The sequence below is a fragment of the Eretmochelys imbricata genome, chromosome 10 (assembly GCF_965152235.1).
Source record: "Eretmochelys imbricata isolate rEreImb1 chromosome 10, rEreImb1.hap1, whole genome shotgun sequence".
Taxonomy (NCBI): domain Eukaryota; kingdom Metazoa; phylum Chordata; order Testudines; family Cheloniidae; genus Eretmochelys; species Eretmochelys imbricata.
The window spans coordinates 57,897,488-57,921,997 of NC_135581.1; the positions used below are offsets into that span (position 1 = coordinate 57,897,488).

Sequence of the window (24,510 nt, forward strand, 5' to 3'; positions counted from 1 at the left end):
TTGTTCAATTTGCCTGTCCTACAACTAAAAACTGAATACCTTTTCTTTGTCATTTCCTCAGATCTTCAGCACTGCTTTTTTGTCTTCCTTTCTTAATGTTTCCCTCATGTTTAATTTAAAGCATTTGACTTTTATCTTAGTCAGTCTCTTTGGCTTCTTTTGCTCTCCTTACTTTCATTTCCTCTTTCAAGTATTCTCTTACTGTTGCAGCAATATTCCTATTCTTCTTCTTAACCTACATATATAGCAGCTGTTTTAAGCGCTTTTCTTTCTTCTTGTTGCCGTTTGATTTTTGATCACCACAACCTGGGATTGAAATTCACATTAAAATTTCCAGAATATTTTTCTACTGATAACATATCTTTTCATGCTGGAGAAATATGTGAAAGACTACTATAAATGGATTGTAAATTATAAGTATTTTGATAGCTGATGCGACTGCTGAGTAGCTGTGTCCTTATTTTGGTCCGCAGATAATTCTTTAGATTAAAAAAAGAAAGAAAAAAGATCTGGAGCACACAAATAGGGTTAGATCTTTTTTTAAAAGGATAGAAAAAATGAGTACAACCCATGTTTATAGATCAGTGGATTCATTGCTTAGCGTACAGACATGCTTTAAAATGAGGATTTCACAGAGAATGCTTCTAAATAAAGATTGGATTGAAAGGAGCCCTGATTACCAAAAACCACTTTTTGGTTTAGGTTTTGAGGCTAATTACCTTAAATGTGAGCCTAACTATGGGAAAGTGGATAAAAGTTTTGAGGCATCTTTTGGGATCACTGTGTTTTCTATTCCTCTTCCCCTCTCAGAAGCACACCCTAAAAGACCTACTATATGCTAAGGGAAAAAATGAAACTCATGATACAGTGGTGGAAACTGTAGTGTAGATGGAGGGCAGGCGTTTTTACCTCCATGACATCTTGTGTTACCATGGCAGCTCTAAGCTCATATTTCTGTTCTGGTTGGGAGGGGAACACAAATGCTTCACCTGCAAGTATTTGTTGTGGCTAGAAAAAAAAAGTCACACCTTTAACTGGGGAAAGTAAACATCTTGCACCCTTTTGGGAGCTCTGAATCACCTTTTGCTGGAGAGAAGGTTGCCATGATCTGGAGCTGCACTGAGGGTGAATTACAGGTCCATGTCTTTCACTGTAGATGCAGCCAAAGGCTCTGGTGACCATCCCTCTGGCAAAAGCTCTTACAAATTCTGCTTATTCAGATGGCTAGAGAGAGCTGCTGCAGCTATACATTAGGCATGCCTAGCCCTTCCTCAGGGACTGAGTGTGCAGCCTCTTCAGATTTCTTGTTTTAAGTGTTATATTTTTAGACAAAGCACTTTAAAATGGTCTGAACTACAAAATATTTTGCTTTCCTCAGTTAAAGAAAAACCCTGTTGTGTGTCACAGCGTGACCCAACCTTTTTAGAGCTACATCAAATACTTGTAGCGTAGGATGTTGTCGTTTCTTGGTCTTTTTCACAATAAGGACAGAAATAAAAACACAGTTGCCATTGTAACACAAGGTGGAGTCTGACATCCAAACTTCTGTAAATAAAAATCCAGCTGCAGCATTTGATCCATCTGCTTACATTCTGAAGAAAACAATAATGATGTGCTTGTGACCCATAATTTGTGGAATTATGTAAGCAGGGAATTTATCTTATATATTCCGCATTTCAATTATGCTGCACAAGTGACAACAGTTATAAAATCTTGGGCTTCAGTGCTTTACCATCTTTGCCACCCTTCTGTCTTCTTCAAGATTCAAATAGCCATATCTGTTTGTTTTAATTAACAGTTGACTTGTACTATTAGAAGATAGTTACAAAAAGGGAGATACAGTGTAGTCCAAAGTGTCTGTAGAATGACATTTGTCATCTGTTGCTGAGACTTGAGAGATCAGAAAAATGGAAACTGCATCTTAATCTTAATTTCTAGCTTGTTTACAGTTTTGAATGTTTCAAAGCATTTATAACAGAGGAATAACAGAATAAAACTGACTATAATCATGTGATCAATCAATATCTGCTGGTGTTGTCAGTTTTCAATCTAACAATTGAGTTGAATATGCTTGCTATTGCATTGGCATTCCTAAAGTGGGGTATCTCTAACAGCAGAACATTAGCTCACAGGAAGTCATTATATGACCCACAAATATTCTTCTTGTCAGAATGCAAAGTGGGTCTGATCATAAGCATGGAACAGCAACAGAATGAAAAATAAAAGCTGACAGTAATGCATTACACACCTTTATTCCTGTTTCCTTGCCCAGCCTTAGTTCCTGTGGCTATGTCTACACTACACAGGTTTTAGCGACACAGCTGTGTCTCCATAGCCATATTGCTAAAAGTTGCACAGTGTAGCCACCGTTTGTTGGCTCTCCTGCTGACAAAAAAACTTCTACCCGCCACGAGCGGCGTTTGCGTTGTCGGCAGGAGAGCACTCCTGACGACAATGCACTGTTCACACTGGCACTCGTTGGTGGCAAAATTTTTGTCTTTTAGGGTTGGTGTTTTTTTTTTTTTAAACACCTCTGAAAGACAAAAGTTTTGTCGTTCAGTTGCCAGTGTAGACATAGCCTAAATCTACTCCAAGCATTGGTTTTAGAGAACATCAGCAGAGTTGCTGAGGGACCCCTGGCAGTGTGATATCCTGGGGCTCTCTTCCAGTCTGTGTTTTTGAGAACTCAGTGCCGGCTGAGGTTTGTTTAAATCTGCCAAGCTCCTCTTTTTACAGCTATGTAGGGCATGGCTACACTTGCAGATGTAGACCACTGTGAGTTAAACCCATCTTCGTAGAGTGCAGTAGGGAAAGCGCTGCAGTCTGTCCACACTGACAGCTGACAGCGCACTGGCGTGGCCACATTTGCGGCACTTGCAGCAGCATTCGGCGTGGTGCATTATGGGCAGTTATCCCAGCATGCAAGTGACTGCAACGTGCTTTTCAAATGGGGGCTGGGATGGGATGGAGTGTGGCAGGGAGTGTGTTGTGTGTATGTGGGGGGAGAGAGAGTGGGTTTTTGGGGTGCTGAGAGTGTGTCAGCATGCTGTCTTGTAAGTTCAGACCTCCCCTCCCCTGCCTCCTTCTCAGTAAATGTTTGCTTTTTCTCGGAGCTGAGAAGCAGCTGCATTCCTGCAGCCGATTTCACAACAATGACAAGAGTGGCCACTTGACTTAAGGGGATTATGGGACGTTTCCGGAGGCTGATCAGAGCTCAGTAAAGCAACACCTCGTTCACACTGGCGCTGTGGCGCTCCAATGGGGGCACAGCAAATGTTATTCCACTTGCCAAGGTGGAGTACCAGCAGAGATGTAGCCGCGGAGTCAGAGCGCTCTATGTGCCTTGCCCGTGTGGACGGGTAGTGAGCTAGTGTGCCCGGGGCTCCTTTATTGCGCTGTAACTTGCAAGTGTAGTCAAGCCCTTAGGCTTTGTCTTCACTGACAGTGTTATCTCACTGTAAAATCCTAAGGGAAGACAAAGCATTTGTAGTGTTTACTGCAAGATAGCTAGGTGAGGTCATACCCATACCCACTTCATGGTTCTTGACCTTGTCAAGTTTACCTCTCTGTAAAACTGATGTGCCTTGTCTTCGCTATGTTTTGCGGCAGATAAGCTAACTCAGCGGCTCCCAAACTTTTATTGGTTCACGTACCACCCAGTGGCAGATTTAGAGTTAGTAGGGCCCTGTGCACAGCTTTATTTTTGGCGGCCCCCCCCCGGGGACCCAGCCCAGAAAAAGAACATTCTCTCTTATCTCCCCCACTGTTTTTTATTCTTTTTTTCTTCATCCTCCTCCTATATTATAAGTAATAGGAAGTAAATGAAAATAAAGTGAGGCATCTCAATTGTTTTTGTAGTCTTTTTTTTTTTTCCCCCTCCACAGACCACTTGAAAACTGCTGAGGGTCTCGGTGGACCACTTAATGATCTTTCCAAATGTTGTTTGTACTGTTAGCTAACTATTATAAAGTGCTTTGGATAAGAGCGCTTTATAAAAAAAACTTAATAACCTTTCCTCGGTCCACCTGAATGGAGTTCTGGACCACAGTTTGAGAACTTCTGGTCTAGATGAAAGCCTTATTTGCATTATGCTAACATGAAAAATATGTAAAAATAAAAAGTATAGATGACGCATGAAGGGAAAAATAAAAGTTAACTTCCTCTGAAGAAACTTATTCAATTTGAAAAACAATATATTTATTCAGATAACTTTTTTCCTACACTTTTTCTTTACAAAATAATCAATTAAGTCATCGTAAGTAATATTTTGTAAAGAGGCACTTCCAATTATCAATAGAATAATCACAGAATCATCGAATATCAGGGTTGGAAGGGACCTCAGGAGATCATCTAGTCCAACCTCATGCTCAAAGCAGGACCAATCCACAACTAAATCATCCCAGCCAGGGTTTTGTGAAGCCTGACCTTAAAAACCTCTAAGGAAGGAGATTCTACCATCTTCCTAGGTAACCCATTCCAGTGCTTCACCACCCTTCCAGTGAAAAAGTTTTTCCTAATAGTCAACCTAAACCTCCCCCACTGCAACTTGAGACCATTACTCCTCGTTCTGTCATCTGCTACCACTGAGAACAGTCTAGATCCATCCTCTTTGGAACCCCCTTTCAGGTAGTTATCTGAAAAGCAGTTATCAAATCCCCCCTCATTCTTTTCTTCTGCAGACTAAATAATCCCAGTTCCCTCAACCTCTCCTCATAAGTCATGTGTTCCATCCCCCTAATCATATTTGTTGCCCTCCTCTGGACTCTTCCCAATTTTTCCACATCCTTCTTGTAGTGTGGGGCCCAAAACTGGACACAGTACTCCAGATGAGGCCTCACCAATGCCGAATAGAAGGGAATGATTACGTCCCTGGATCTGCTGGCAATGCTCCTATTTATACAGCCCAAAATGCCGTTAACCTTCTTGGCAACAAGGGCACACTGTTGACTCATATCCAGCTTCTCGTCCACTGTAATCCCTAGGTCCTTTTCTACAGAACTGCTGCCTAGCCACTCGGTCCCTTGTCTGTAGCAGTGCATGGGATTCTTTCATCCTAAGTGCAGGACTCTGCACTTGTCCTTATTAAACCTCATCAGATTTCTTTTGGCCCAATCCTCTAATTTGTCTAGGTCCCTCTGTATCTTATCCTACCCTCTAGCGGATCTACCACTCCTCCCAGCTTAGTGTCATCTGCAGACTTGTTGAGGGTTTGCAGTCCACGCCATCCTCCAGATCATTAATGAAGATATTGAACAAAAACGACCCCAGGACCGATTCCTGGAGCTCTCCGTTTAATACCAGCTGCCAACTAGACATGGAGCCATTGATCACGACCCATTGAGCCTGGCTTTAGTTTAAAGTGGTACGCTTTGTAATATTTCGAGACTTCAGTAGTAACCATAGAGTACAGTAGTTCCTCTGGCATGCTGTAGCCTGCTGAGAGAATTCATATGTAAATGTCAGCTAAATACAAGAATTCATAGATTTTAAGGTGAGAAGGGAACATTATGATCAAACCATCTGACCTCCTGCATTACATAATCCATAAAATGTCACTCAATAGTTTCTGCATCAAATTAATAACTTCTGTTTGAGTTATAGTGTATTCATTTAGAAAAATATCCAGTCTTGACTTAAAGAGTGCAAGTAATAGAGAATCCACCATATCCCTTGTTAGTTGTTCCAATGCTTAATTATTGTCATTGTTAAATGTTTGCACCTTATTTATAGTCTGGGGGTTTTTTGAGCTTCAGTTTCCAATCATTGGGTCTCATTATGCCTTTCTTTTCTAAATTAAAGAGCTGTGTATTTTTGGAAATCTCTCCCCATGTAGGTTCTTGCAGACCATGATCAAATCACCTACGAACCTGCTCTTTGATAAACCAAATAGATTGATGAGTGACTGATACTTTCAATAACTGAAAATTTTGAAGTTAACATTATTTGTGTGTAAAGAGATGCCTTTTTATTTGTCTCTGAGTCCAAGCAAGAGATGGGGATTGCTGTTTAATGTGAGAAAATATTTTGGGGATCAGCATATATGAATGAACTGACTCTTTAATTTTTAAAGCTAATGAGAAATCTGTATCTCTTCCATACATATTAAATTATTTTACAGGGCAGCAAGGGGCACTACCGATATCACTGGCAGAGTCACAATGTCAAGCACAGTGGAGTGGATGATATGGTCCTTCTCTCCAAAATCACAGAGGATTCCATAGTGGAGAATCTAAAGAAACGATACATGGATGATTTCATCTTTGTATCCTTTATGGGCATGTTTTTACTCGGGCAATGTGGGCTTGCTGCTATAGAATATAAGACTAATTAATATATATTATATATATCTCGTTCCGTCCATCCATGAAAGCAGATCAGTGAAAGATGCTGAGCATTTTATATGAAAGTTCATGTGGGATTAAGCAAAATGCTTTACACACTGAGCAAAAAGTTGCGGCCAGGAGATAGTACTCTTCCATTTAGTAGCACAAAACACCTTTGTTCCTTTGGAGCTTCGTCTCTCTTGGGTTACTCTTGCGAAGTTTTTAGTCCTGTGTTTTGCACTGATGAAAGCATGTCTGATACTTCATTTTCTCCCTATAAAAATGTGGTATTTGTGTTAAAATTATCTGTCTAACAAAGTGGTATTACTAAGTGTTTTTCAGAAGAATTCATGGTTAAATCAGACACGTTAGATTTTAGATTCTTGTTGTAAATACTATTATTCCTTTTTTATCCCTCTCCAGTTTGTGCAGGCTTTTATTTATTTTATTTTATTTTATTTTTAATCTAGAGATCAGCTCCTGAACTTTCAGTTGTTAATGTGTCCATCTATGAATGAACATTGGTCTGTGCCACTTTGGGCAGAGGTTACTGAATCTTTCCACTAAATGCTGACATTGTTTGTGAGCAGAAAACAATCATTTCATGTTTATACTGACATAATGAGTGCGTGGTTTACCATATTGGTGCCCTGGATGTTGTCATTCTTTTCTGAATCAAATCCAAAAATGTATGAGTGGAGCACTGCAAATTCACAATATAGAAATTATGTCCAGTAACTTTTATTTCCTCGCTGGCTAACATGACATCATTTTGTAGCTATTATTCCATAACAATAGATTCTTATGTAGGGCACTAAATGCTAATTCTACAATTTGGGGGTAGGGAAGTGTTTAAACAGTAGATTGTTTACCCATGAACACTTCCAGATTGCTAAATAGAATCTGAAATCCTTACTAAATTGGGCTCTTACACATAGACACACAGCTAAATCCAAGCACCAGTGAACTAGGTCTGACTGTAAAATGGTATCAGTCACCACCTACAAGCAGATAACATCTTTCATTCCAAAGGATCCTAACATGTTTTACAAACCGTATATAGGCGTGCGTAGTATATATTTATACATATATTACACACAGGAAGAATTACACACAGAGGAATTACTTCATCTATCCATTAAATTCTCCCCAGTGAAACACTGCAGCTATGTAAGAGCGCACAGCACAGCTATATAACAGTTGAGGAGAGGAAGTGAAGTACTATAGGTTCCACTTAATAGCAATCCTGATATTAGCAACTTCTGGTTAATGGCAATATATTGCCAGGAACTAATCCCATCCCATTTAACATCATTGTTACTAGGATTTGGATATTAGCAATAGCATGTGGCTTATTACCACCTCTTTTTGGAAGAAAGGCGCCACCTGCAGGCAGTTTGCAAGGCTGCTGCCTCAAAAGGAAGCGCTTGGATGTGCTGAGCACCCCTTACAGGCAGGTTTTTGGGGCTGCAACTAGAGAAGAAAGTGCTAAGACTTGCCTTCTCTGGCTGCAGCCGAATAAACCGGCCTGGGGCCAGCACTCAGCACATCTCAGTGCTTCCTTCTCGGACCACAGTCCTGCAATGGACCACGCAGAAGGTGTGGGGCTGCAAGGGGAGGCTCTGGGCCACACAGTAACAGGGAGAGAGGCTGGAGCCCAGATGCTAGAGCTGTATAGTACCTCTCCCTACATTCTCTAGGTTGCACCCTGCTGTGGGACTGTGCACAGGGAAGGAATCGCTGGAATGTGCTGAGCCCCGACTCCTGGAGAGCGCAGGAAGAGGTAGTATGCAACTTTGTGGGCTCCAGCACCCCCACTCACGATGGAAAGCCCCAGCATCTGGGCTGAAGCCCCCTTCCCTGCTGCTACCCTGCTCTCAGGCAGGTTAGTAGGGCTGCAGCCAAGGAAGGCACATCCCAGTGCTTCCTTCCCTGGCTGTTGCCGCTTATTAGCAACTGCAGATAATAGCAACTTTTTGCTGGCAAATGAGGGGTTGCTAATTAGCGAAATTTACGGTATTCCATATCCATGAATCTGCAGGAGGATTTCAGGTAGCAGAATGTAATTACCCAAAGCAGAATTTAACCAGGACACCAGAGTAGCCTCCTATAAAAGTGGTTCTCATCCGGGGTACATGCACCCCTGGGGGTACACAGAGGTCTTCCAGAGGGTACATCAACTCATCGAGATATTTGCCTGGTTTTACAACTGGCTACATAAAAAGCACAAGTGAAGTTGATACAAACTAAAATTTCATACAGGCAATGACTTGTTTATACTGCTGTATATACTATACACTGAAATGTAAGTACAATATTTATATACCAATTGATTTATTTTATAATTATATGGTAAAAATGAGAAAGTAAGAAAGTTTTCAACAATAGTGTGCTGTGACACTTCTGTATTTTTATGGCGGATTTTATAAGCAAGTATTTTTTAAGTGAGGTGAAACTTGAGGTTATGCAAGACAAATCAGATTCCTGAAAGGGGTACAGTAGTCTGGCAAGGTTGAGAGCCACTGCCCTACAACACTATTCTGGGGTGCTGCTTTCACAGTAACTTGCCTAGAACAGTGTCACCTACTGAATCACCAACACCACTTCCTGCAGCACCCTTAGTAAGTCTCTCATCAGAGAACTGACCCAACCTGAGAGTATGCTGCTTCACTTCTTTCAGAGTAGTAGCCGGGTTAGTCTGTATTCGCAAAAAGAAAAGGAGTACTTGTGGCACCTTAGAGACTAACCAATTTATCTGAGCATAAGCTTTCGTGAGCTACAGCTCACTTCATCGGATGCATTCAGTGGAAAATACCGCTCTCCTGCTGATATTAGCTCATCTTAAGTGATCACTCTCCTTACTGTGTGTATGATAACACCCATTGTTTCATGTTCTCTGTGTATATAAAGCTCCCCACTGTATTTTCCACTGAATGCATCCGATGAAGTGAGCTGTAGCTCACGAAAGCTTATGCTCAAATAAATTTGTTAGTCTCTACGGTGCCACAAGTACTCCTTTTCTTTTTGCTTAACATCTGTACATCAGGTAGCTCCACTGAAGTTTACACCACTGAGAGTTCAGACAGTCCCTTTAAAATGCTGCTTTTTGTCATGTTCACAACAGCTAGTCCTTCTCAAGCTGTCAATAAGACACTCCAGAAGTGGCTAAACAGTTCAAATATATAATTTCCTTTCTTGTATTTTTACTGAAGGTGTCTTTTTTTTTTTTTTTTGTCCTCAGATACATGCTCCTGAGCTCAACGGTTAACGTTGTGCTAAAAAAATTAAATTAAATTAAATTAAAAAAATTAAATTGAAAAAAATTAAATATTTTCCGAATCATATGCGATATGTTTGTATTTGTAAGCCTCAGTAATATCATTCTTACTGTTAAGGATTGTTGAAAGTTATAGTTATTTAACAGCATTGATGGGAAAACCCAATTATTTTTGTAAAGCTTTGTTTTATTGATAGATATTTATAGCTCAAAATATTATATCACCAGTAATAAGGTAATGCTTTATGAAATTATAGCCACTGAGGAGGTGTCATGAACCTTAACTGCTCTTGAATACAGACATATATTGGATCTGTGTTAATCTCTGTGAATCCTTTCAAACAGATGCCATACTTTGGAGAAAAGGAAATTGAAATGTACCAGGGAGCTGTAAGTAAAGTTTCCTATAAGATATTGCAGATATTTAATTGTATGTAAAGGTTCTTCACGCTTTGTTTGGACTAATATGAGTATATGTTGACTGGTTTTGGTGGTGGTGGAACTTACTGGCCTAGACTAACTTAATTTGGATGCAGCATCTAATTTTAATGAGGTCCTGCTTCTCCCTCAATTTACATGCTGGATTCTCTGAGACAGAGTTAAGCTTGCAAAACAGATTCATGTATTGATTTAAGTTTGATCAGGTTTCCCCACAGCAGACAGTTCCCCTATACAAGAGGAATTTTTCACCAGCTATCTATACCTTAGATCTCTAAAGCTGGACACCAAAACACAGAGGCACACAAAATTAGAGGCCAGTTTTGAAAATTGGACTGTAAGTATGGGGCAGAGGGAGGGCACAGGTAACTCAATCTGCTGCACTGGAATCAGGCATGTCCATAGACCGAAAACTACGTATGCTATTCAGTCTGAATGGGGTGTGGGGTGGTCTCACATGGCCAATCAGCCTGAGGCTCTGTGCAGTGTTTATTTGTTAGCTTAAGACCACTTCTGAAAGGGGCATAAATTATGTGAGTTTCTCTTGGACAGGTATATATTTAGGTATTCTACATTTTTAAAATAGAGTGTTTACATATCTCAGCCAGGACAAAAATTGATTTTAATATGTACCTGCTGAAGTCTGAGGCTCAATTTAAGATGCAGAATTTTCTGTCCTAGCAAGAAACTGTTCCGTGATAAATACTTATATTATTTTTTTCTGTGGTATTTAATGATCTGTCTGAAATTTACATTATATTCCCCAACCCCTTCCCATAGGCTCAGTATGAAAATCCACCACATATCTATGCTCTAGCGGACAACATGTACAGGAACATGATTATTGACAGAGAAAACCAGTGTGTCATTATCAGGTAAGAAACAGCTGTTCACCTATTATAGCTGCTAGTTTAAAGCTTTCTCAGAAGGAAGAAGGGTCTCTCATTTTATTGCTAGATTCCCTTAATATTGTAGAATTATTCATTTGTGTGTGTGTTGTGGGGGGGATCTCAGATAATATTGATGATGTATTATTTATTTTGGAACGACTTTAGAACACTGAAAGCATTATGGACCTTTCTAATTGGGCACAAGTGATGTCATAACTATGTTTAATAATGCCCAGTACATGTACAGGCTGAATGCTTTCCCTTATTTTTATATATAAAAATTCAATTTCAGAAAAGCAGCAAGACACTCAAGCAAGGAATTTTTGCATTTCTCATGTGGTTAAAGTCACTTGGTCTTTGCCCTTGTACCTGGTAACACCCCCAAGTCATACTATAATCACCCACAAATAGGCCCCCCTCATCATTTCTTACTGCAAAATTATAATGCACAGTACACTCGCAATCAACTGCATTCAAGCACACATGCAACCTTCCAGCACATCTTATTTTTCAGTATCATAGAATATCAGGGTTGGAAGGGACCTCAGGAGGTCATCTAGTCCAACCCCCTGCTCAAAGCAGGACCAATCCCTGATTTTTGCCCCGATCCCTAAATGGCCCCCTCAAGGATTGAACTCACAACGCTGGGTTTAGCAGGCCAATGCTCAAACCACTGAGCTATCCAAAAGAGGTTGAGTCTTGTGAACTCTTTGAGGGCATTACCATGCTTCTTTTTCTCTTACATCAATTTATATTAGTAGTATTAATAAAAATCTTTTGTCACTGAAAATTAACTATTTCAGGATTTTATAACATTACTAGACATTTTTTGGATCCTCATTTTTGTTTTATAATGTTGCCTTTGCTTGTAGCTTAACAAAAAGAACCCTTCCTCTCCTCAATGCGTGACTCATGTCAAGGGTCCCCTTATCAAAAATGCAGTGGCTCTGGAGAATGTATATGAAAGGTACATGGTTACAAATTAAACCATGATAGGAGGTTTAAAAACTGGCTTTTCATAATTTCCCCATCAGCTGTATTCAGGACTTCCTTTCTACTTCATTCCCAGAGGGGTTTTGCTATATATGAGGTCATTGTTAGTGGGTTCTACTGTATGTGAGGTTGTTACTCTGGTGTCACCTTTTAAAGCTGCCCTGAACCTTACTTAGTTTGTTATAAAGTCATCACTAAATCAAACAGTGCATCTATAACTTCTGGTCTGAACCAAAAAAGTATTTGGAATGACTCCTCAGCTATGCCCAGGAAGTCTTCCACTGAGCCTGTCCCCACCTTAGTTTAGATTAGCAGAAAGGTATTTAAATTTGTAATAGCCCCCAAAGAGCCACCTGGCTTGTGGGGATAATCAGAGAGTTCTGTATACCCTGGCCACCCCTCCTATGCCAGGGCCTTCAGGGGTGGCAAAGAGCTAGCTGTGTCAGCCAAAGATTCCTCGTACCAAGGAAACTTACAGGTACCTGGGGAACTTTTTGGCCTCTTTGTGTCACTGGAGTAGTGCAGATGAGCCAGAACAGGGGCCAGGATCTGAGTCTTTATATTTGAAGGTGTTCCGCATATAAGGTTTTCTGCCATCGTATTAAATGTCATAGTGTGAAAGCAGAGATCATCTTAATATGTGTCACAGATGAGCTGCACTTGAAAGCCTACAAAGAGGAGTTGTGTGAAAATTCTTCATACTTGTGGAATTTCTTTTTGAGCTGTGACTCATAGTCCTGGCCAAGCTCCCAAGGGTGACATCCCACAGTAGAAAAGTGTTGGGTGCTCCTAGTACTGGAAAACAAGAGCATGTAGCTTCTTGGAAGTAACTGATTACACATGTGCAAAGATACTATCAGCTCAGACTTCCACTCCTCTGCCTTCTTTTTAGCAATACTAGAGTTATTTGGTTCTGTTTCTGAGTTCATAGGTGTTAGAAACAAGTAAAATTTGGGTTGGTTTTGCTTTGAGCTTTGGTCCTTCAAATCCAGAGCTTGGGGTAGTTCATATCTATGAATCTGTGAATATGCAGGTCCAAATTATCTGAATCCCCACAATTTGAGGGTTCAGAGAAACAATTCTGGATTTGACCTACATAAGGGCCAGGTTTTCAAACATGCCTAGCACCCAGAATGTCAAGGTCTTTGGAAAATCTGGCCAGTTATTTAGGTGCCTGAATTGTGACAGCTGAGTTCTTTTATAAAAGACAGACCCTGATTGTGGGTAGTGAGCTCTTTTGAAAGTCTGGCCCATACTGTAAATAAAGTATGGTTTGTGTTCCCTGAGACGTGTGCACAGCCTCATCACGCTCTTCCTGTGTTGTGCTTGATACATTTGAAGGGTATAACAAGAATGAAAGAAGAAAATCATTTTCATGACATTATATACAAAATGTTCCTCTTCCTTGATGCATGTTTATTTTTCCTAAGATTATTTTTGTGAGATAAACACAGGAAAAGCAGGAGACTAAGTTTCCAGATGCTTTTTATGTTGGTGTTTGATTTTGGGGACAACTGTGAATGGTTCACTGCTGGGTTGTTAGATTTGTCAAATCAAAGAATTCAGCCAGTTGTACCGTTCGTTTTAGTTAATTTTTATATTTTTGTGCTCTTGATCAAATTCCATGTACATTGCTTTGGATTACTTAAAGATTCTTCTGATTATGACATCACAGCTCCTAATAGTTACAAGATGCAGAGCTGATCCACCTCTCATTCACCAGTCTAAATTTGGAATGACTCTACTGAAGTCGATGAAGTTATAATGGTGTAAAAGCACACCAGTCTCTTGCTCTGGCATTGCCAAAGAAAAGCTTCTGTGGGTAGCCTATTAGTGAGCATTCTTAAAAGATATCCAAAATAGCTCCATCTCCTCTTCCATACCACTTGTTATAGGTAGTTGTGCCCATTCTAGGGCTTGATTACTGATTATATCAGGCCATTTTACTTCGAACATTCTCTACAGACACCTATAATGAAAGCTGTTCAATTTGCATTGGATGGACTTACTATTTTCCAGGACTCTGCTCCATAGAAGAGAACATTTAGGACAGTGTTTCTAAAGATCTTAATTTGGTGGTTTTGTTAATCACATTGGACTTCCCTACTGTGTAGAGTTTTTGAAATACATCGGTTGCTTTACCTGTTCTGGACTTTATATCGAATAGGGAATCACCACCTAAGTACATTTAGTAATGGTTTTCAAGGCTTCACCTTCCAAGTAGATAAAATCTTTGGTAGGTAAATTAATTTTCATAACTTTCATCTTTGATTTATTAATAATAAGATCTAATGGCTTGGCAGAATTTGCAAGACCATTTGTCTGTTGCTGCATATCTTTAACTGATTTATTCATAAAACAGACGATGACTGCAAAGTCTAAGACTCCATTTTCCCCGTCTGTTCATGCAGTGTCTGTCTCCATACTGACAATCTGTCACGTAACAAAGTCAATAGCAATGACAGACAAGATGCGGGACAAGATGCAACTGTACCTGACACTACTGTTAACATTAAACCAGTTCATTAGCTTCTGGTTTATCTTTACTGCACACTGAATGTTCTGAGACAATTTTTTAATAATTTGAATGAATTTGAATGGTTTTGTTGTTTTATATTATCTGTCTCAGTAATTTTCTATCTACACTATCAAATGCCTTTTGGAAATCCACAAAAGTCAGGACTACTGGGGGCTACCATTCATTGCTTTGCTCTACAATATTACACAGGATGAAGAGCTGGTCTACACAAGATCTACAACTTGTTTGTCTCTAAAACTGCTTAGGGTGATGGCATAGCAGACTTTCCCCTGGGACTGAAAGCAGCATAATCCCATGCCACTTGTTACAAAACTCTGATATCTCTTTGGGGGAGTTTGATTATAATCCCTCTTTTCCCTTCTTCTGTGGTGTATTCTTTCTGGCAGACCAAATTGAAGAGGCATAGCAGGATTTTCATACTGCCCCTTCCACTTGCTTTAAGCAGTTTTGCAATTTGATCTTTACCTGGCAATTTATTGTTCCTTATTCTTTCAGTAGCTGCTTTAAATTCATTCCAGAGTGATTTCCTCATAGCAAACATCAAGCTCTTCTGTCTTTGCTACATTACTGAAGTTAAATGTTTTTTTTTGGTGAGAGTCTATTAAGAATGCCATGGAAATGTTCTGCTCTGCTTTTCTTTTATTCATCTAAGGTAGTAAGGGTTTTCTCTTGTTTATCTTTTATTGGACCTGCCCTTCTGCAGCTAAAATCTCAAGCTGTTCATTTACTGTTTTGAAAAAAGGGTTTCTCTCTCCTTTCACTGATGCCATTTCTGCTTCCAGTGCCTGTCTATCCATATATGCTCTTCTGAGACAGCCAGTTTCATCTAGTAAGAAAATACTAAGTCTTGTCATATATCTTTCAAGGGACAGACAAGCCTGTTTTATTTGTAGAATAATTACCACGTGTGTTAAGAAAACTGTACATGTTTCTAATTATAGCTGTAGAACACTGAGCTTTTATGAATGGTTGTGGACAATGTAAACAATGAGGCTATTCAAGGGTTGGATTCTTCCTGGCCTGGATGCAGGTGCACAGTGTTTGTGTCCAGGTGGTAGGGGAAAGGGTGCAAGGAGCCTTCCTTAGCACCATTTGTGTGGCCCTCGTAAGTGCTGGGCAGAATTGCAGAGTCCTTGTGATCAGGAGAAACAGGGATTGCTCTATCCCTCTTTCCCCAGGGCTGTGCAGTGCTCTCTGGAGGAAAGAGGGCAGGAGGAGCAAAATGTCACAAAAACTTCCGCTTGTCCATGGCAATTGAGTGGTTAAAGAGCTTGGGTATTTGACAATTTTAGTTACTAGTGCATGCATCTGAAATTCACAAGAGGCAGCATATCTGTCTGTGCACTTGTTCCCATATATGGAGGAGAGTGTGGTTTGAAGTGATTTGCTGTGTAGCCATAGTGGCCAAAATGTTATTCACATTAAGCGGTTTAGGCTCCAGCAGCGGTTTGATATTTCATTTCATTTCACTGAGTTTTGCTAAGGCATATGCATGGTTATTTATTTAAGTGTATATTATTGGATCTGGCTTCTGTATCCTACTCTAATAGCCTATTGAATTGTTCCTCCCCCCTGTCCCAAATAAAAAAATGGCTGCCCTTCAATGGATACCTAAGAACTACCAAAAAAACCCCAACAAAAAACGATTCACTCAGCTGAGATTTGAACTATGAAGGGTTGTCTGTAGACTTGTTTTGATGTTGTTTTAAATTCCCTCTAGAGCATCATTGTCTTGTGATCATGGCAGTGGATGTTATGATTAGTAATTTCCTGTTTTGTGTGAGATAATAGATATTTTCTTCAGATTATCCTTAAAGGGTTATGTTTCTGCAAAGGTGGAAGCTTTATTCCCCTTTTTTATCAGCTCGGACGACTTCTTCCATGAGGTGTTTTAGTGTGCTATGAAGAAATTTCTCAGTTCAAGTCTCTCTTCCTGTTTTTAATATCAGTTTAGTTTTCATCTGCATCTGGTAGTGTTTACTTACAAGAAGGCTACCTGTCATGACCTTAGGATGGTACAACAACTTTACTGATATTAATTTACTTTAATAGAGACTTCTTTCCATCTTCCCCCTTTCAGTAAAACAATCTGACTAACTCTTTATCTTAAATTGGTTAAGTCCAAAAGTCAATTTAAAAAAATCTGGTCCTGCTGCTGCATTGCAAAACCCATGCAAGCCTCAAACAATTGATTTTTTTGAAAACTTCAGCAGTGGAGAATGCCGCTGGAGATGTGATTGAATCTTACTGGTAGCAGCCACTCAGGAAAAGGCACTCACACACAAATCTTCAACATGATAAGAAACAGTGAGGCAAAAGCCACCAGCAGAATGGGGGAGAAATATTTGTGTAAGGCAAAGCTGATGGGGATGGTTTGAACAAAACTAAAGAAATGAAACTTTACATGTAGATTTCTCCAGACACAAGAGAATAATATTTTACATCTGCAGTGTCCTTGGTTGGTAGATCTAAGAGCACTTTGTGTACATTAACTAATAAAGCTCCTCAATGTCCCAATCATGTAGATAAGTATTATCCCTCCCATTCTGCAGATGGGGAAATTGGTGTACAGGATTTTAAGTAAAAAGAAAAGGAGTACTTGTGGCACCTTAGAGACTAACCAATTTATTTGAGCATGAGCTTTCGTGAGCTACAGCTCACTTCATCGGATGCATACCGTGGAAACTGCAGAAGACATTATATACACACAGAGACCATGAAACAATACCTCCTCCCACCCCACTGTCCTGCTGGTAATAGCTTATCTAAAGTGATCATCAAGTTGGGCCATTTCCAGCACAAATCCAGATTTTCTCACCCTTCCCCCCCCCACACACACACAAACTCACTCTCCTGCTGGTAATAGCCCATCCAAAGTGACCACTCTCTCCACAATGTGTATGATAATCAAGGTGGGCCATTTCCTGCACAAATCCAGGTTCTCTCACTCCCTCACCCCCCTCCAAAAACCACACACACAAACTCACTTTCCTGCTGGTAATAGCTTATCCAAAGTGACCACTCTCCCTAAGTGGCGTTCCCTCAAGTCACACAACAAATTAGTGTCGGGGGGGGCACAGGAGTCAGAAGTCTTGACTCCCAATCCCCTACTTTAATCACTAAATTACCCTTCCTCTCAACGATGAAGAAGTGGAAATAAGTTTCCACATAATTTTTTAGCTTTATTCTGAGTTCAGTGAAGTTTTAAGAGACTGTGTTGTGCAAATTTGACTCTTTCAGAGCAGCAACTACTACTGGAAAAAATTGTTTAAAAACCTAATAAGCATTTTTTAATGATTAGGAAGATATCAAGAAAGTGAACTTGATTTCCAGTAAGGAAAAACTCCAGGTTAAAAATGAATTATGTCAGTGCCACTTACAGTTTATTTTCCATAATCCGGTATCTTCCTTTTTCTTTTAGAATATATACCATATTTTGCAATTTTTGTAACAGCTATGTATGGAAACATTTCCTACTGTAACATGAGGTTATTTCAAATGAAATGTCATTTTTGTTTCTCTAATGAACTTGAGCCATTATAGCCACTTTTTTCTAAATTTAAGAAACATGCTCTTCTATGATATATAAAGAGACTAAGATAGAAAATGGAGCTTGTATTATTTTATAATCATTGGAGAAGTAAAAAAGCAGATAGGTATCCATGGAAAAACTGCTCTAGGTGAATCATTTACTGGAATTACTACAATTCTCGAGGCATTTAACTAATTTTGTGCTTTACTCAGCAGAAGGCAAAAAAACTATCAAACAAAGTACATCAGATACAGTTGTTGCAGCATATAAATAATGTACCATCATCATATTGTGGCTCTAGATTAATTTTGGCTATTTACTGGTCTCTGATCAATAAAACTGTAAAAACTTAGAAAAGTATGTGCATGTGTAAATCTAAAGTAAACTGTGAAAAGGCAGGCTTGAAACAAAAGTCACATTATTTAAAGTATCACTTAAATCTAGAGACTACAAATAAAATGGAACTAAATTCCTCCACGTTAGTATTCATAGCTACCACTATTTAATGAATAATACAAACCACACATCATTTGAAGAAGGGAGTGGGGGCGGGATAAGTTATACAGTGAGGAAATCTTTTGTTTACAGTGATTTATGACACTGTTTTATATGGGTTCAAATTTATTAAATGCGGTGTTATTTGTCTTAGTGTTTCTTATCCCCCTGTTCTCTGTAACTTGCCCTTAAGGTTACTATAGCATGGTCTTGCAAGGTATGCCCCAAATGGGAAACTAAAGCTTAGGGATCTTTAGGGATCCATTTATGTGTTTCCCCATGTGAAGGTTGTTCTAAACAGCATGCTAATGTTGTCTGGGAGGTATGCACCTGTATCCCACTGGATTGGAGTTGTGTACCTAGCCCCCTGTGGTTCCTTTTGAAGGTTCCAGCTGTTACGCTGAGCTGCTGTGGTTAGATACAGATAGGCTTGGAAAGGTTAGATTTCTATTGATAAATGTCAATAAACATTGATTTCACTGCACGTGCGTAAACCGATGGAAAATATTTCCGTCAATAATCATCATTTACAGAGAAGCAAAGTAAGAAAAATGCTGGTTGAGAACTTACTCGCATCAAAATGCAGTGATTTAGACTTTTGAGTTAAGTGTTTTACAAATAGACTAGTGAACGAATAGTAAAAACAGGTCTGATTGGTTGATTTAAGGATATTTAGTTGATATATTTTGACATGGGATATTGACAGTTTGTGTTTTAACAGTTTCTAAAGCTTTAACTTTTTGAATTCCACTGTCTACTGTCAGTAAATAATTCTGACTCCCCATAATTTCATGCATCTGAAAATTTAAATAGCTGAAAAAACTAAAATAAAAAAAATGTTTAAAAATAAACAATGATATTATCTGTCAATTATAAAAAAAATAAAAATTGAACTCTGCCAAGCCTAGATATAGGCCTTTATTTATTATATCACACAGGAAATGTCCTTGAAAATTATTGGTTGCTCATGGGCAAAACTGTACATGAAACGAGGGCATCTTAGGGAGCATAGCAGGAAGTATATGGCATCTCTAGTAGGTCACAATACTAAAGGCATAATTCTACCTAAGGGAGGACATCTTTTAAAAGTGAAAGTGTAATTGCTGTTTCATTTTGGAATGCCACTTTAGAAAGGCTTTTTGTTTTCTCTCCTATTTCATTTGACTCTCTTTGAAGAGTGAAATACAATATGAGCCTATATACAGCTTAGTTCTTATTGATAATGTAACATGGAACTTTCAGTTGCACACATACAAAATGGGAAATGACTACCTAGGAAGGAGTACTGTGGAAAGGGATCTGGGGGCCATAGTGGATCATAAGCTAAATATGCAAAAGAAAAGGAGAACTTGTGGCACCTCAGAGTCTAACAAAGTAAATTTGTTAGTCTCTAAGGTGCCACAAGTAAATTTATTAGTCTCTAAGGTGCCACAAGTACTCCTTGTCTTTTGCGAATACAGACTAACACGGCTGCTACTCTGAAAGCTAAATATGAGTCAACAGTGTAACGCTGTTGCAAAAAAAAGCAAAACATCATTCTGGGATGTATTAGCAGGAGTATTGTAAGCAAGACACGAGAAGTAATTCTTCCACTCTACTCTGCACTGATTAGGCCTCAACTGGAGTATTGTGTCCAGTTCTGGGCGCCACATTTCAGGAAAGGTATGGACAAACTGGAGACAATCCAGAGAAGAGCAAGAAAAATGATTAAAAGTCTAGAAAACATGAGCTATGCGGAAAGATTGAAAAAAATGGGTTTGTTTAGTCTGGAGAAGAGAAGACTGAGAGGGGTATGATAACAGTTTTCAAGTACATAAAAGGTTGTTACAAGGGGGAGGGAGAAAAATTGTTCTTCCTAACCTCTGAGGTTAGGACAAGAAGCAATGGGCTTAAATTGCAGCAAGGGTGGTTAGGTTGAACATTAGGAAAAAATTCCTAACTGTCAGAGTGGTTAAGCACTGGAATAAATTCCTAGGGAGGTTGTAGAATCTCTATCATTGTGAATTTTTAAGAGCAGGTTGGACAAACACCTGTCAGGGATGATCTAGATCAGGAATGGGCAAACTATGGCCCACGGGCTGGATCTGAACCTTCAGAGAAGAATTGAAACAGTTCCCAGAAGCGGCTGGCACCACTTCCCTGCAGCCCCTGGGGGAGGGGGCTCTTGCGCTGCTCTTGCCTGTGGGTACCTCCCCCGAAACTCCCATTGGCCGGGAATGGGGAACCATGGCCAATGGGAGCTTCGGTGGAGGTACCCATAGGCAAGAAAAGCACGCGGAGCTCTCTGCCCCCCTCCCTCCTCTGGGGCCACAGGGATGTGGTGCCGGCCGCTTCTGGGAGCGGCATGGCACGGGACCAGGGCAGGCAAGCAGGGAGCTTGCCCTGGCCCCAGTGCATGCCACTGCCACCCTGGAGCTGCTCCAGGTAAGCGGTGCCAAGCCAGAGCCTGAACCCCTCTTGCACCCCACACTCCAACTCCCTGCCTTGAGCCCCTTGCTGCACCCCACATCCCTCCTGCACCTCAACTCCCTGCCCTAAGCCCCCTGCTGCACGCTGCACCCCTCCTGCACCCCAACCCCCTTCCCTGAGCCCCCTGCTGCACCTCACACCCCTCCTCTACCCCAACCCCTTGCCCTGGGCCCCTTCCTGCACACTGCATCCCGTTCCACACCCCTCACTCCCTCCCACACCCCAGCGCCTTGCCCCGGCCCTGCATGCGGTTTTCCCACCCAGAAGTGGCCCTCGGACCAAAAAGTTTGCCCACCCCTGGTCTAGATAATGCTTAGTCCTGCCTTGAGTGCAGGCAACTGGACTAGATGACCTCTTGAGGTCCCTTCCAGTTCTATGATTCTATGATCCTGTAGGGAACTGTTTTAATTCTTCTCATGTCTCCATACTTTTAAAATATAGCGGATCCATACATACTGCTTTCTTTCTCCCTGCAATTTCCACCAATGTCCCTCATTTTAGTCCTGAAATTACCTGTGCTCCACACAAATTTGGAGCCTCCTCATTCTTATTGTTGAGGTTTGCTTATATCAGAAATAAGGAATCATGTAATTGAGGTTACAAAGCAGTTTGAATAATTTTTTGTGTATCCCTCATTTTGAATATTTGTCATACATTGTGGTCCCACACTAGAACCCTGGTAGGTTGAGAGGTGTGACTCCCTATAATCTCCTAACTAGGTAAAAACAGTATCCAAACAGGGTCAGCTGTTACTGGAGAAAACAGACAGCACTACAGAAATGCCTGCATTACAGAAATAAATAACTAAACTTTAGGTCACATTGCAAAAACTTCCCTCTTTGATAAAGTTTTTCTACCATAATCAGAATATTCCCATGTTTAAAGAAAAAAAAATAAAGTTTTCTTTAATCTAAGAAAAAGCCAGAGCAGAAGATTTCATTAAGTCCACTAGGGATCTAGCTTTGCTAAGCTGTTTAACATGGACACACTCAGACACCATGGTGATGGGTGCTAATATAAAACCCTAAGAGAGAGAGAATATTCTCACAATGGGCAAAATTCATCCCTAGTGGAACTGCAGTGACCTAATAGGAGTTAAACCAGAGATGAATTTGGGTCCATTGATATTTGTTTCCTATAGCTCCCACAATGTGCTAGGTACTACACAAAGAGAGAAAAAAGGACAGACCTCATCCCTGCTCCTATAATATGTTTGCAGATTTATTTTAGACTTGCAGGATCATCATTCATCTGTTTTTCCAAACTCCTTCAATCTATTTCTGGGTGTTTAATCATTTCAGTCTCCACAGTCAGACAGTTGCAGGGAAGAAAATGCTGAAACTTCACTCAGGTCAAACTTAAAAGCGAGCTGAACCCATTTTGTGCAACCCAGCAAAATGGAGGCTCGCATGATGAAAGATAGCTGTTAGCCTACTGCCAATGGCAATCCTGATGCTGAAAAGTGACTTTGAGCCCAGTCCGGCACTCCATACCAAAGAAGAGCTTCCATTTGCTCAAATCCTGATCTCAATTATAGCATCAGGGTTTCTGTAAGTTTCACCCAGCAACAATGGTCCTTAAGAGCTATTCTGACAGATGGAAACTGGTCACTCGTCTCTCGCCACAACACATCCCTAAAACTGGCAGGGGAAGTGGTGTCAGAGGCATGAAGGAAAGATTCTTTATATCTCTAAATCCTGATAGCCGGTTATTCTGGCTATTGGCTGTTCTGCACTGACGGAGCAATGCAAAGCATTTGGTGGGTCGGGAAAGGACCTGACTCTTGTATCAGCACAAATTGGGCCCACAGAATAGGAGGAAACATTTCAAGGTTTACTGCTTCATGTTAATGCACCAAAATGTTTTAAGAGATGTTTAACCAATGTTTGAGCAGTTTGGAAACTGGTATCACTAGAAGCTGCCGATGCTCCAATTACATAATTCGGATTGCTTGTGACTGTGTTTTGAAATGGTGTGAGGATATGAATACCATATTATAGACATGAAGTTTATTCCTAGATTTTACTAGTGTTACCTTGAGTTTCTGTGTACCAGTTCTCTCAAAAGTTTGCTTCACATTAGAAATATTTAGTAGAATCCTATCAAAATCTGTTACTACTCTCTCCAATAGGAAATTGGAAAAGGAAAATATAAATCAGTGCTGTTCACTTCAATTTTAACTTTTAGTTTCTTTTTATATTTGCTTTATACACTAGCCCAGGTATCTGATTCAGGTTAGATGGATTTATCCTTCCTGCTTTAAAATTGAGTATCCACTCTGGCCAGACTTTGCTGTTTTTCTGCACTTTTTCTATTTTTAGCTTTCAGACGTTCTGTTGATGTGGACTTCTAAATGCAGAGATTACTCTCCCTGCTGTAGTGAATGTAGCTGTACTTCAGATTTTTCCAGAGGATAAAGCCAAATGGCTGCATTCTCTTCTTCATGCTGATTAGGGTTAGGTGAAGTGGTTCAAATAATAAAATAACTGACTCAAGCCTTCACCCAGAACTCAAACTGAATTCAGAAAAAAAATTGTTGAGAGGTTCAAAAACTATTCAGCTTTTTAAAAAATGATAATATTTGATCTGTGCTTCCTAGTTGTTATCAGGATGAGAAGCAAACGTGGTGACATTTCTGATGGCTCTTCTCACAATATTTTTACATTGACTGGAAGCCCAAAGGATGAGGCACCTTGTGAGAATTTCAGTCTGGTTTTACAGACCCAGGATGTCTGGATAAGCATCTGAACTTCTGAGCGCTTATCAGAACTGAACCTATTGGGAATTTGACCATCGTTGATGCTAATGGAGAGTTACACATTGGCATCAACTGGCAAATCCATTCCCCTTTCCAACACAAGCGGAGGTTATCCTGGGAAATATGGGGCAGGATTTGAGCAGGGCATGCATTTGGTCCACACCCAGGCACAACTGTGCATAGTCTGACCCATGGTATCAAAACATGTTGAATTTGTTCAGAGACCTGAGGATCCCTCAGACTTTTATGCATGAGGACAAACGATTTCAAAATACAATACTGTGCCCTCTCACCACCATCTGGATGAGACCTGATTTGTCTCATCACAAGTGGTGTAAGATGGGTTAACTGTGCTAAATATGAGGACTGATGTGACTTGCACCAACATCAGTGTAAATTATGACTAATTCCATTGAAATCACAATTTTCAAGTGCGAGATCAGAATCATGCCCCGTATGTAGTATCATCTTAACCCATTCCAGTTCAACACAGAACCTTTTTCCCCGCCCATGAGAGGTCCTGTGATCTTTGTCCAAAAGCTAGCAGTAGATGAAAGGGACTCCTAGTCTGTTGCAAGATGTATCCTAATGTCACCACTGAAGTGAAATATTTTAAAGGAAGGGAGGAAGGAATTGTGAAAAGTTAGAGTGGAGTATTAAGCCTTCTCGTAGCCTGTGTCAAGAGGCATAAGACCAGGAAGATAGTGCTCAGTGAGTCATTATTAATCACATCCTGAATGACTATTTCATTTAGGAACGCCTAAAAAAAAAAGAAAAGACTCTTGTGGAATCTAGG

The 24,510-nt window shown here is 40.1% G+C and overlaps 1 protein-coding gene across 1 annotated transcript in view; it reads left to right on the top strand.

The window, feature by feature from the left end:
* MYO1E (myosin IE) overlaps positions 1-24,510 on the top strand; it is a 156,801-nt gene that overhangs the window by 64,400 nt on the left and 67,891 nt on the right. Inside the window, exons 2-4 of the mRNA XM_077829324.1 lie at positions 6,119-6,262; positions 9,901-9,990; positions 10,819-10,913. Coding sequence (XP_077685450.1) covers positions 6,119-6,262; positions 9,901-9,990; positions 10,819-10,913 — 329 coding nt within the window. The remainder of the gene's footprint in view (positions 1-6,118; positions 6,263-9,900; positions 9,991-10,818; positions 10,914-24,510) is intronic.